This window comes from Pogoniulus pusillus, chromosome 11, assembly GCF_015220805.1.
Source record: "Pogoniulus pusillus isolate bPogPus1 chromosome 11, bPogPus1.pri, whole genome shotgun sequence".
Classification (NCBI taxonomy): domain Eukaryota; kingdom Metazoa; phylum Chordata; class Aves; order Piciformes; family Lybiidae; genus Pogoniulus; species Pogoniulus pusillus.
The window spans coordinates 12,919,490-12,931,633 of NC_087274.1; the positions used below are offsets into that span (position 1 = coordinate 12,919,490).

At 50.0% G+C, this 12,144-nt stretch overlaps 1 protein-coding gene across 1 annotated transcript in view; it reads right to left on the reverse strand.

Moving 5' to 3' along the window:
• Positions 1 to 860: 860 nt before the first annotated feature.
• CFAP52 (cilia and flagella associated protein 52) overlaps positions 861 to 12,144 on the reverse strand; it is a 34,254-nt gene continuing 22,970 nt past the window's right edge. The window contains exons 10-15 of the mRNA XM_064151834.1: positions 10,492 to 10,637; positions 6,446 to 6,597; positions 5,090 to 5,192; positions 4,394 to 4,505; positions 2,891 to 3,009; positions 861 to 1,043 (exon numbers count right to left, since the gene is read on the reverse strand). Of these exons, the coding sequence (XP_064007904.1) occupies positions 975 to 1,043; positions 2,891 to 3,009; positions 4,394 to 4,505; positions 5,090 to 5,192; positions 6,446 to 6,597; positions 10,492 to 10,637 (701 nt within the window). The 3' untranslated portion in view covers positions 861 to 974. The remainder of the gene's footprint in view (positions 1,044 to 2,890; positions 3,010 to 4,393; positions 4,506 to 5,089; positions 5,193 to 6,445; positions 6,598 to 10,491; positions 10,638 to 12,144) is intronic.

Below are 12,144 nucleotides of genomic sequence, written 5' to 3' on the forward strand. Positions count from 1 at the left end.
CCCTGCCAGAGCAGGACCATAGTCTAGTGCAGGTCACACAGGAATGCATCCAGAGGGGGCTTGAAAATCTCTAGAGAAGGAGACTCCACAGCCTCCCTGGGCAGCCTCACTCTGCTGCCTCTGAGCTGTGAAGAAGCAGCTAGTGCAGGAGGGGTGCAGAGGGCTTTGGTTCTTACACCCCAGCAACAGCTACACCACAACAGGTCTTGGCTTCTCCTCCCACCTATGATGACAGATTTGGTGTGACCTGATGGGGTCTGAATCTCTGAGGTGGGGCTCACTGGACAGTTATCTGCACTCTTGAGAACAGCCTGCTCAGCCCTCACAGGCTCTGTTTTCATTCCCCTGGCTTGAGCACTCGAGTTTTGCCTGCCTGTCCCACATTCCAGGGGTTTGATCCTACCTTCTAAAGCACACAGAGCAGTGCTGCAGAGCTCGTAAAACCTGCTGGAGTGTTTATTGCTGCTCAGCACTGAGTCCAGACTCCAAAGCACTAGAGGAAGGAATGATTTCCTCCCTTTGCTCAAGACTCCATCAATAAAAGCAGAGATATTTCACCTACAGAATGCTCGGGGATGGAAGGGACCTCTAAATGTCACCCAGTCCAACCCCCAACCAGAAGGGGTATGTTTAATGGACGTAGGTGCCCAGATACCATCAAGTTAGTCCAAAAGGATCCACCCTTCTTGTGCTGCAAGCAGTAAACCTTTTTAGTGGCACAGAAAGAATACAGATCAATCATTTTTGACACATTCCCCCACACCATCCTTCCCTCTAAGTTGGAGAGAGATGGATTTGATGGGTAGGCTCCTTAGTGGATAATGAATTTGTTGGATGGTCACATCCAGAGGGTAGTGGTCAAGAGCTTGGTGGCCAGGTGGAGATCAGTGACAAGTAGTATCCCTCAGGGCTCCATACTGGGACCAGTCCTGCTTAGTATCTTCAATGACAGAGATATCTGGATTCAGTGCATCCTAAGTGGTGACACCAAGCTGAATGGTGCAGCTGACATGCCTGAGGGGACGGGATCCAGCTGGAGGGACCTGGACAAGGTGGGGAAGTGAGGCTGTGTGAACCTCATGAGGTGCAACAAGGCTAAGTGTAAGGTTCTGCACATGAGTCAGAGCAGTTCCTGCTATCAGTCCAGGCTGGACTCTGTGGAGAAGGCCTTGGGGGTGCTGGAGGACACAAAGCTGGAGATGAGCCAGCACTGAGGGCTGCCAGCCCAGCCCCAGCTGTGTCCTGGACTGATCCTCAGCAGTGTGGGGGGCAGGGAGGGGATTCTATCCCTTTGCTGTGCTTTGCTGAGACTCCCCCTGCAGTGCTGAGGCAGCTCTGGAGTCCTCAGCACAGACAGGGACCTGTTGGAGCAGGGCCAGAGGAGGCCACTGCAGTGCTGGCAGGGCTGGAAGGGGTCTGCTGCGAGGCCAGGCTGAGAGAGTTGGGCTTGTTGAGGCTGGAGATGAGAAGGCTCCAGGGAGACCTTCTGGTGGCCTTGCAGTGCTGCAGGAGGCTGATCAGAAAGCTGGGGACAGAGTTTTCAGCAGGCCCTATTGTGACAGGACAAGTGGGGGTGTCTTGAAACTGCAAGAGGGAGATTCAGCCTGGAGTGAAGGGAGAAACATTTGCCCCTGAGGGTGGTGAGAGCCTGTCCCAGGTTGGCCAGAGAGGTGGGAGGTACCTCATGGCTGGCACCACTGCAGGTCAGGTTGTCTGGGGCTGTGAGCAACCTGCTCTAGCTGCTGATTTCCCTGCTGACTGCAAGGGATTGAGCTGGATGAGCTTTGAATGCCCCTCCCAACTCAAACCAGTCTATGATTCTCCACCTTTCAATTCCTGCCCCCATTGCCTACCAGCAGCTCATGCTCCCAACACAGGTATGACAGCACCCATCTGACCCTGCCTTTAGATCACCCTCTGAGTTAACCAAAATGCCTGTAAGCCTCAGCATCAAGGAATGTGACATTTTGCTACCAGTTTAATTTATGACAAGCCTCAGAGGCCACCACCAGTGCCTGCAGAAGAAATATTTACTTCACTTGCATCACTTCCCTGGCTGGCTGCCCACACTGATCTTTAAACAAACAGCATCTTGAGAGCTGTTGGGTTTAACAGGAGATATGAAACTGGAGAGTCCCTCGCAGACTAAATATGGATTTCATGCAAATTTGGAGCCCAGGTGAAAAACTAGGCCAGAGACCAGGCATTGGAGTGGATCTGGCTGGAAACATCCAGGCTGCACTCTCACTCTTGAAAACCAGACCTTGAAGAGCTTGAAACTGGCCCCTGCAAATGGAGGAGCCCAGACAACCTTGTGTTCCTCTGAGGACATTGATTTAAAAGCTGGACTGAAAAGAGCTGGGAGCTGAGGGCTTTTTCCTTAATCAGCAGCAGACAAATTAAAATGAACACAGAAGACTGAATTTATACAACAAGTTATTCATTAAAGGAAAGGGCAGAGAGGGGGTAGGAGACCACGTGAAAGCAAGAGAGAGAGCTGGCAAAAGCGAGCAGACAGAGAGCGAGACTGTGCTAGGAGATAGCAGGGAAGGTGACAGTGACAACATGGAAGTGTTACACCAACAGCCAAGATGATCTGCACAAGTGAGGAATCCTTTCACACCAGTCTGAAAGGAACAGCAATTTCTCAGCCCCTCTACAAGAAGCAGACCTAGAGAGGACGTCTGAAGGATCTGGTAAATGCATAGCAGGGAGTATAAAAATAGCAGCTCCTCTGAGAGTAGAAATGCTTCAAAGCAGCCTCAGCTGGGAGGGAAGAGCCTGGCTAGGAGTGGCTGAGGAGGCAGCAGCCCAGCAGCTCCCCAGTGAGCCCTTAGTGCAGGTCTGGGTACCTCCAGAGCAGGATGGCACCATCTGCACTCACACTCACAATGTACTTGTTGCCAGGACAGATCTTCAGGCGGGTGATGTTGCCACTGTGGCCCACCCCAACGTGAGTCACGGCCCCCTCCTTGTAGTCCCACAGCTTCACCAGATGGTCGTCGCCACCTGTGGTGGGCACAGGGCAAGAACAAACCATTACAGGGAGTTCTGCTGCTTTGTGTTCCCAGATCAGGGGCAGGGGAACACTTCAGCATTGCTCTGATCTAGCTAAGGTGGGACACGTTGTGGGCATTATGGTAGAAACCACTTCAGCTGAGTCAGTGTTCAGTAGAAAGCTCAGGACTTTGCCAGCAGATCACAGTGAGCTGTGGCCAGCAACTGGTACCTACAGAAACATGGAATCACAAAATCGTTTTGGCTGGGAGAGACCTCTAATGTCATCAACTCCAACCACTAACCCAGCACTGCCAGGGCACCACTAAACCACGGCCCTCAGCACCACATCTACACAGCTTTGAAACCCCTCCAGGGATGGGGACTCCACCACCACCCTGGGCAGCCTGGGCCAGGCCTTGACAACCCTCAGGGGGAAGAAACTATTCCTCATGTCCAACTTAAACCTCCTTTAGCACAACTTGAGGTCGTTTCCTCTTGTCCTATTACTTGTTCCATGGGAGGTGAAACCAACCCCTACCTGGCTCCAACCTCCTCTCAGGGAGCTGCAGAGAGCAATGAGCTCTCCCCTCAGTCTTATCTTCTCCACACTAAACACCCCCTGCTCCCTCATCTGCTCCTCACCAGCCCTGTTCTCCAGACCTTCTAACAGCTTTGTTGCCCTTCTTTGGCCACACACCAGCCCCTCAATGTCCTTCTTGGTGTGAGTAGCTCAAAACTGAACCCAGTATTTGAAGTGCAGCCTCCCCAGTTCCCAGCACAGGGGACAATCACTGCTCTGGTCCTGCTGGCTGCATTGTTCCTGGTCCAAGCTCAGTATCTGGAGTGTCATTTCAAGAGGTTAATCTAAAAGAACTGCTGCTGAGACCAAATCTGTGATTTGCAGCTAGAGTCATGACAGACACCACCATGGCTCCTCTCTGCTAGTACCAGACTCCCAGAAGAGATGTCAGGATGCTTGGGACATGTCAGCCTGAGGCAGGATGGAGCCTGCAGTCACTGCTGCTTGCAAATCAGCAGCAACTGTGAGGCTTCTGGAGAGAGAACTTGAACAAATCATTCAGGTGTATGGTAAACATCACTGAACAAAACGAGGAGCAGGGCAAGATGAAAGCCTGTGCTCCTCCCTTGGAGACATCTGAGCCTTGTCTTCACCTCTGCATTACATCTTGCAAGACTGAACCATAGAATCACCCAAGTCAGAACTACAGCCTTTCTCTAAGCATTTTTCTTCAATGATTCATTTCATTTTCCCCTTTAGCTGACCCCTTCTCCTTTCATTTTTTTCCTTCTCTCCTGAGATTCTTGGCTTCTTGCCTTCCTTTCCCTGCTTTTAACATGAGCTCCTCTTTTCCACCTTCATCCACCCACTCACCTGTGACAAAGTAAGCTCCATCAGAAGTGATGTCCATCCCATTGATAGAACCTGAGGCAGATCCTTCCACTTCTCTGATTGCAGAGCCATCAAACACCTCCCAGTAGCCAATCTAGAAAGCAGAGCAGAGAGAACTCGGCTGTGTGTGACCAGCACACACATTTCAGCACTGCCTTCTGAGGAGCTTTACAACACATCTTTCTGAGGAGCTTTTGGAAGCTTCATCATGTAACAAGCCCCAGACCTTGTGTTTTGGTCTTAGGATCATAGAATTGTCAGGGCTGGAAGAGACTTCAAGGATCATTTAGCTCCAACTCCCCTGCCATGGTCAGGGACACCTCACACAAGATCAGGTTGCTCAGAGCCACATCCAGCCTGGCCTTAAAACTTTGAGGAATGAGGTTTCCACCACCCTGCTGAGCAACCTGTTCCAGTGTCTCACCACCCCCATGGTGAAGAACTTCTTCCTAACATTCAATCTGAATCTACCCACTGATAGCTTTGTTCCATTGCCCCCAGTCCTATCACTACCCAACATCCTAAAAAGTCCCTCCTCAGCTTTCCTGTAGGCCCCCTTCAGATACTGGTAGGTCACAATAAGATCTCCCTGGACCCTTCTTGTTTCCAGACTGAACAGCCCCAACTCTCTCAGTCTGTCTCCATTATTGCAAAGAGAGTTCCTGCAGGTTTGCTTACCTGTCTGTCAGTTCCACCAGTGATTATCTGGTACTCTTCTGGGTGGTAACACACACATTTGAACAAAGTGTTGGCTAGAATCAGTTGTTTCCTTACAAAACGCCTGCAAAACATCCCAAAATAGGAGACAAGTGGGTGAAAAGCAAACTTTGTGTGTCTGAACTATGCCTGCCTCTCCTATGTATCAGATCTTGCTTCCTGCTTGGATATTTGCAGGTATTGCTGTGAGTTCAGGGTGTCATGAAGCTTAGTAGGCTCATCGGTTCTGTCTCCATCACAGCTCTGATCTGCTGTCAGATGAAATGAAATATTTTAGCCCACAAAGCTCTCTAGGTGCTGTTTATTCACCTTAGCCTCACCTGCAGGCTTGGAAGAGCTCAATAGGAGTCAAGAAGTGCTGGACAGTGGAGCCTAGTGGGAAACCTGGGAACTTATTTGCTCCATCTGCTTGGCCAAGCAGGATCCAACACAAGAAACAAAATCTTGAGGCAAATGTTTGCCTGAGCTTGGCTGGAAAGCTTCTAGCATTGGAGGTTCTACGTTGCCTGACTCAACTGGGCAACAGGGCCTCTTGTGGCAGGGCACAGGCTGAGGGAGCTGAGGGTGTTCAGCCTGGAGAAGAGGAGGCCTAACGACAGCCTTCCAGTACATGAAAGGGCTACAAGAAGGCTGCAGAGAGACTGTTTGCAAAGGCTTGCAGGGGCAGGATGAGGGCAGTGGCTTCACACTAGAGCAGAGTAGATTTAGATTAGATGTGAGGAACAGGTTCTGCACCATGAGGGTGGTGGAACACTGCAACAGGTTGCACAGGAAAGTGGTTGAGGCCCCATTGCTCGAGATACTCAAAGTGAACCTCCACAGGGCTCTGGGCAACCTGACCTAGTTGAGGATGTCCCTGCTGCCTGCAGAGGGACTTGGACTGGATGAGCTTTGGAGATCTCTTGCAACTCAGACCATTCTGATTCTATGACAAGGGGGAATGGCTTGAAACTAAAGAGGAAGATTCAGACTGGAGAGAAGGAGAAGTGTTTGACACTGAGAGTGGTGGGACCCTGACCTAGCTTGCCCAGAGAGGTCACTGATGCCCCATGGCTGCTACCATTACAGGTCAGGTTGTCTGGGGCTGTGAGCAACCTGCTCTAGTTGGGGATGTCCCTGCTAACTACAGAGAGTTTGAACTAGATGAGCTTTAAAGGTCCCTCCCCACCCAAACCAGGCTGTAGTTCTATGATTGCTCTCTCTAGCAACTTTTATTTCCTAATGCTTTTCCCCTCCTCTTCCCAAGCAGGGCACAGTGGCCTCACTGACACAGTACCAACACTTCAAGTGCCTTGCAGTACTTCTGTGCTTACTTACACAATGTCCCAGATGATGCAGGTCCCATCAAGACTGGCTGTGACACACTCCTGGTCATTCTTCTTAATCTTAATGCAGGACACAGCAGACACATGCTCCTTGAGGATCTCCTCAAGCTTGTGAGTCCTCTCACCAATCTCCCACAGCCTCACCTGGAAGTCAGCAAACAGCAACTGCTTTTGTACCCCCTGGTCCTGGCTGAGCTCAGGAGGAGGCCTGAGGCACTCCTGAATTCCCCTTTTAATTCAGAACACAGACACCCACTCAATCTCTTTTGGGGAAATTCGATGACTTATGAGGAAAGACTGAGAGCCCTGGGGCTGGTTAGTCTGGAGAGAAGACTGAGAGGGGATCTGATCAATGTCTACAAATATCTGAGGGTTGGGAGTCAGGAAGGGAGGGACAGAGACAGCCTCTGCTTGCTTGTGCCCTGTGGCAGGACAAGAGGCAATGGATGGGAACTACAGCACAGGAAGTTACACCTCAGCATGAGGAAGAACTTTTTGACTGTAAGGGTCCCAAAGGACTGGAACAGGCTGCCCAGAGAGGTTGTGGAGTCTCCTTCTCTGGAGACTTTCCAGCCCTGCCTAGGTGTATTTCTGTGCAACATGTACTAGATTCTCTGGTCCTGCTCTGGCTGGGAGGTGGGACTGGAAGATCTGGAGCCCCCCAACATGAGAAGGCCATGGAACTGTTGGAGCAAGTCCAGAGGAGACTACAAAGATGCTCAGAGAGCTGCAGCAGCTCTACTATGAAAACAGGCTACAAGAGTTGGGGATCTTCAGCCTGAAGGAGAGAAGGCTTCAAGGAGACCTTGGAGTGGCTTCCCAGTATCTGAAGAGGGCCTATAGGAGGGCTGAGGAGAGACTATTGACAAGGTCTTGTAATGACAGGACAAGGATGAATGGGTTTAAGTTGGCAGAGGGTAGATTTAAACTGGATGTTAGGAGGAAGTTCTTTTCAGTGAGAGTGGTGAGACACTGGCACAGGTTGTCCAAGGAGGCTGTGGATCACATACCTTGGAGGTGTTCAAGGCCAGGTTGGATGAGGCCTTGAGCAACCTCTTCTAGTGGGAGGTGTCCCTGCCTATGGCAGGGGGTTGGAACTGGCTGAGCTTTGAGGTCTCTTCCAACCTAAACCATTCTGTGATTCTGTGATCTCCAGAGGTCCCTTCCAACCCCTGACACCTGTGATCCTGTGATCCCAAAAGCCTGGCTCTGTTTTCCTGTGCGTTGTTCATGCAGCTGTCTCACAGAATGGAGCTGAGCTCTGGAGAGTGTGATCCACTTGCTTCAAAAATCCCTCACCATGAACCCCAGGCCCTGTTTGTGCCCAGTTCCCACTCTTCCATGCTTCAGTGGACTCATCTCTCAACCAGGAAAATCTTTAAAGATCAAAGAGCAAGGCATCTGAGATGGAATTCCAAGAAGGTAGCTGCTATGTGAGCTACACAGAATTCAAGCAAGTAAATACAAAACATCTCTTTAAATCTTTGATGTGAAATATGTGCCTGAAAGCATCTCATTTCCCAGTACTGCTAACAGCAAAACTCCTTCTGCTTTGAAGCCTGGATCCTTCACACCTTCCATTTGCTGTCCCACTAGTGCCAGCCCTGATGCTCTCTGTTTGTTTTCACACCCTGCTAAGCTCAAATCCCAGGGAACAATTAGAAACTTAGTGACAGGCAAAGCTTGGAGATGACCTTGCAAGTCTGCAGGTCTGATGTTGGGTTACCTGTGGGACCTGCCTGTCCAATTCCCATGTGTCCAATGATCAGAGAAGCCAGATCCTTGAAGCAACCCTGAAAGTCACAGCTTTCAGCTGACTTAGACAGAACCATTAGCATTTGAGAATATCTTTGTGTGTGTGTGATCTGGATGAATACTGTCAGTGCTCCCCTGCAGTTCTCATTTCTACCTAAGCAGCCTTTAGTTTCATTTGGTCTCAGCTGCCTTTTTCAATTCAGAATTCAACTAAGCAGAGCCTCTGTGTGTTGAGGCAGAATCTAGGTCTTTGTCTTCTGCATCCTCTAGTGCTAACCCATCCAAGTACTCATCTGGTCTTTGATTAGTGAAGGGCTGAAGTGGTTCATTATCTCTAATGTCTTTGTGAAGTGAGACAGGGAACTGCTGCCTTTACTGCTCCTCAGGAGAGCCGAGGTGCAGAAAGATGGCTCAAGGTTGAGGACAGCAGCCTGTGGGCTGGAAGAATCACAGAAACATTCAGGTTGGAAAAGGCTCTCAGGAGTCCAACCCATATCCCTGCTCTGCAAGATTCACCCTAAACCATAGCCCCGAGCAGCACATTCAAAGGACCTTTAAACACATCCAGGGTTGGTGACTCCACCACCTCCCTGGGCAGCACATTCCAACGCCTGACTACTCTTGCTGGGGAAAAAATGTTTCCTAATATCTAGTCTAAGCCTATCCAGTCACAGCTTGAGGCCATTCCCTCTTGTTCTATCTCTAATTACTCGTGAGAAAAGACCAGCAGCAGCCTCTACACAACATCCTTTCAGGTAGCCGTAGACAGCCATGAGGTCTGCCCTCAGCCTCCTCTTTTTCAAACTAAACAGCTTCAGCTGTTTGAAGTTCAGTTCCTCGCTCTCCAAGACATGCTGTGCCACCTCCAGCTTGGCACACTTGAGATCAGGGTGTACAAACCAAGCGAGGAGCAGTTAAATTAGTCAGGAAAGCACACACAGCTAGAGGTCTGATTCTGAGTGTTCACCAGACTGCAGAGAGAAACTCAACAGCAGCCTTCCAAGTCTGACTTTTTATTTTTGATATAAACAACCCCCTGTGTTTAAATTATCTAAACATCAGGGGAGTGTAGCTTTTACAGGCTGAGAAGGACCACAGCTAAATGAAGTGTATGGAGAAGCTAGAGTACATGGTGGTTAGTTTTGTACAGCTGGGAAAAAAATGCTTGAGCTGCACAAGTGTGATGCCTACAACATAGCTTCTGATTCTGAATGGTACTTGTGTGGGAATGTTGGCATAACCATGGAGTCTTTTATTACCACCAACACCTAAAACAGACAGCACCATCCCTGAAACTGGGCCAGGGGAGGGTTAGGCTGGAGATGAGAAAAAATGCCTTTGCTGCAAGAGTGGTCAGGGATTTGCAGAGGCTGCCCAGGGAGGTGATGGAGTCACCATCTCTAGAGTGTTGAAGAAACCTGTGGCCATGGCACTTGGGGACATGGTTTAATGACCATGGTGGTGCTGGCTTGATGCTTGGGCTGGATGATCTTAGAGGGCTTTTTCAGGAGAAACAATTCTATGATTCTATGATCCCAGAACATAAACACTCCAGTGGAATAAAGTGAACTCTGTGCTGTTAAAAGAATTCATAGAGGTCAGTTTGGACTTCCAAAGAAACAACAGAAAGAAAATATTTGCTGGAGCACAGTCAGATGGAGCTTGCAAACAATGACAAATGCAGATAAGCTAAATAGAGGAGAGAGACAAATGAATAGGAAGGATTAAGAGCATATTCTGCAGTAGAAGGATTTCCAGGACAACCATGCCAGAAGAAAGCAGGGCATTGTTTTACAATATGCCCTCTGAGAGAGGAGATTTGCATGAATCAAAGGCTCATGTTTTGGAGTTCAGGCCTTTGCTCAAGTGGAAGCTAAGAATAGTACCTGAAGTGGCCTACAAGAAGGCTGCAGAGAGAGTGTTTACAAAGGCTTGCAGTGACAGGACAAGGGCAATGGCTTCAAACTAGAGGAGAGAAAATTTAGATTGGATGTTAAGAACAGGTTCTGCACCATGAGGGTGGTGGCACTCTGGGACAGGTTGATCAGGAAGGTGACTGTGGCCACATCCCTGAAGATATTCAAGGTGAGGCTTGGCAGGGCTCTGAGCAGCCTGATCTAGTTCAGGATGTCCCTGCTGACTGCAGAGAGGGTTAGACTGGATGAGATTTCGAGGTCCTTTCCAACCCAGATCATTCAACTCTACAGATGGGTTTCTGACCAAGCAGGCAGAGCCAAGTGGCAGGCCTGGTGCTGAGAGCACAGAGCTGAGCCAGGTGTTTACCTGCCCTTCGCCTCCTCCGCTGATGATGCGTTTGCCGTCACTGGTGGCAGCGATGGCTGTGACCCCCAGGCTGTGGGCATGCTCAATCTGGTACTGCAGCCTGCCAGTTTCGGGTAGGAAGGCACGGATCCTGCCATCATCCCAAGCTGGGGAGAGCAGAGACTGATTAGGAAGAAGTTCTTTACTGTGAGGGAGCTGAGATACTGGAACAATTTGTGGATGCCCCCTCCCTGGGGGTGTTCAAGGCCAGGCTGGATGAGCTAGCCTGGTGTAGTGGGAGGTGTTCCTGCCCATGGCAGGGGAGTTGGAACTAGATGGTCTTCAAGATGCCTTCCAACTTGCCATTCTATGATTGCTCAGGATCACAGACTGTCCTTGCATTATTCTCTCTCTTTCCTTTCCAAACAAACCCATTTTCATTATGCTTCTTTACAGGGCCCTGTCTGGTTAGATCCCCACGATACGTGAGGAAAGCACTGTGCTGGAGCTGAGCCCAGAAAGCTGGAACCCAAATAAGCTATTAACATTTCATTCCTTTTTTGTTTTGGCTATGGCTAAATTGGTGTCTTGCTCTGAGCTAGAATAGAACCAGATCTCAGAGCTGTCCCTGCCCAGCTCAGGCTCTGTTCACTGAGGCACTTTCTGCAGTTCAGGGCAGCTTTGCACAGCCAGGGGCTGCAGCTAGCATGGAGAAGCTGATGAGGATAAGAAGACCAGGAAGGCTCTGTCTTAGACCTGCTCCCCTGCAGACCAAGGGCATTGGCACAGCTTGTGCCTCACCCTGGGAGCCAGGAAGGCAAAGGTGGCATCTGCAGGGAGGAGTGGACAGGACAGGTGACCCTCAACTGCCTAAAAAGGGACTGCAGCCTGTGGATGGCACCTTAAGGAGCAGCTGAGGGATCCCAAGGGTCAAGCCTCTTCTTCCCTGGACAGTGTCCCAGGAGGACTCTGTCTCTTCAGCCTTCCATCCTCATTCCTGTGTTCCTAAATCTGATTCCCAGCTGCTGCTGAGTCCAGGCTGGGATTTGTCCAGTGCCTGCCCCAGCTGCAACGGTGCTATCAGTGCCATCAGGGGTTGGTTTTCACATTGGTTTATGTCTCTCTGTCTGTATTTCATTGGGTTGTTTTTCATCACATGCCAGCTGGGTTAGTTTCTTTCCCACCCCATCAGCCTCTCTCCCCTCTTCCCCTTCTTTTCTCTTTGGGAAGCAGAGGGGTTCTGGTAGTGGCCCAGCCCTGGCACATGCCATCAGGTTTAGTAACAACAGGGAGATGGCATCACTGCTCTAGGACTGCAGTGGTCCCTTTCTTGTGTGAGCAAAGTGCTTTGGTGGCAGGTAGCAGGGTTTGGGCAGAAGGGGCTCTGCATACATCATAGGTTAGGCTGCTCCACAGACCTAGTTTAGAGTTAAGCTCTTTTGAATAAGACTGAACTGAGTTCTGAATTGCTGAACTTCATATCCAAAGTGAGGTCTCCAAACCTTGCTTTCCACATACACCAGAACCACAGCACCAGGACACAAGGGACTGTGAGCAAAGTTCATTGAACCAGCTGCAAGCAAAGAGGCCTTTGGCCAGAGAGATGCACTGAATCTGAACCCATTCCCAGTTTAATCCTCTCTCCATTCTGACACACTGATGTTTATTCCCATG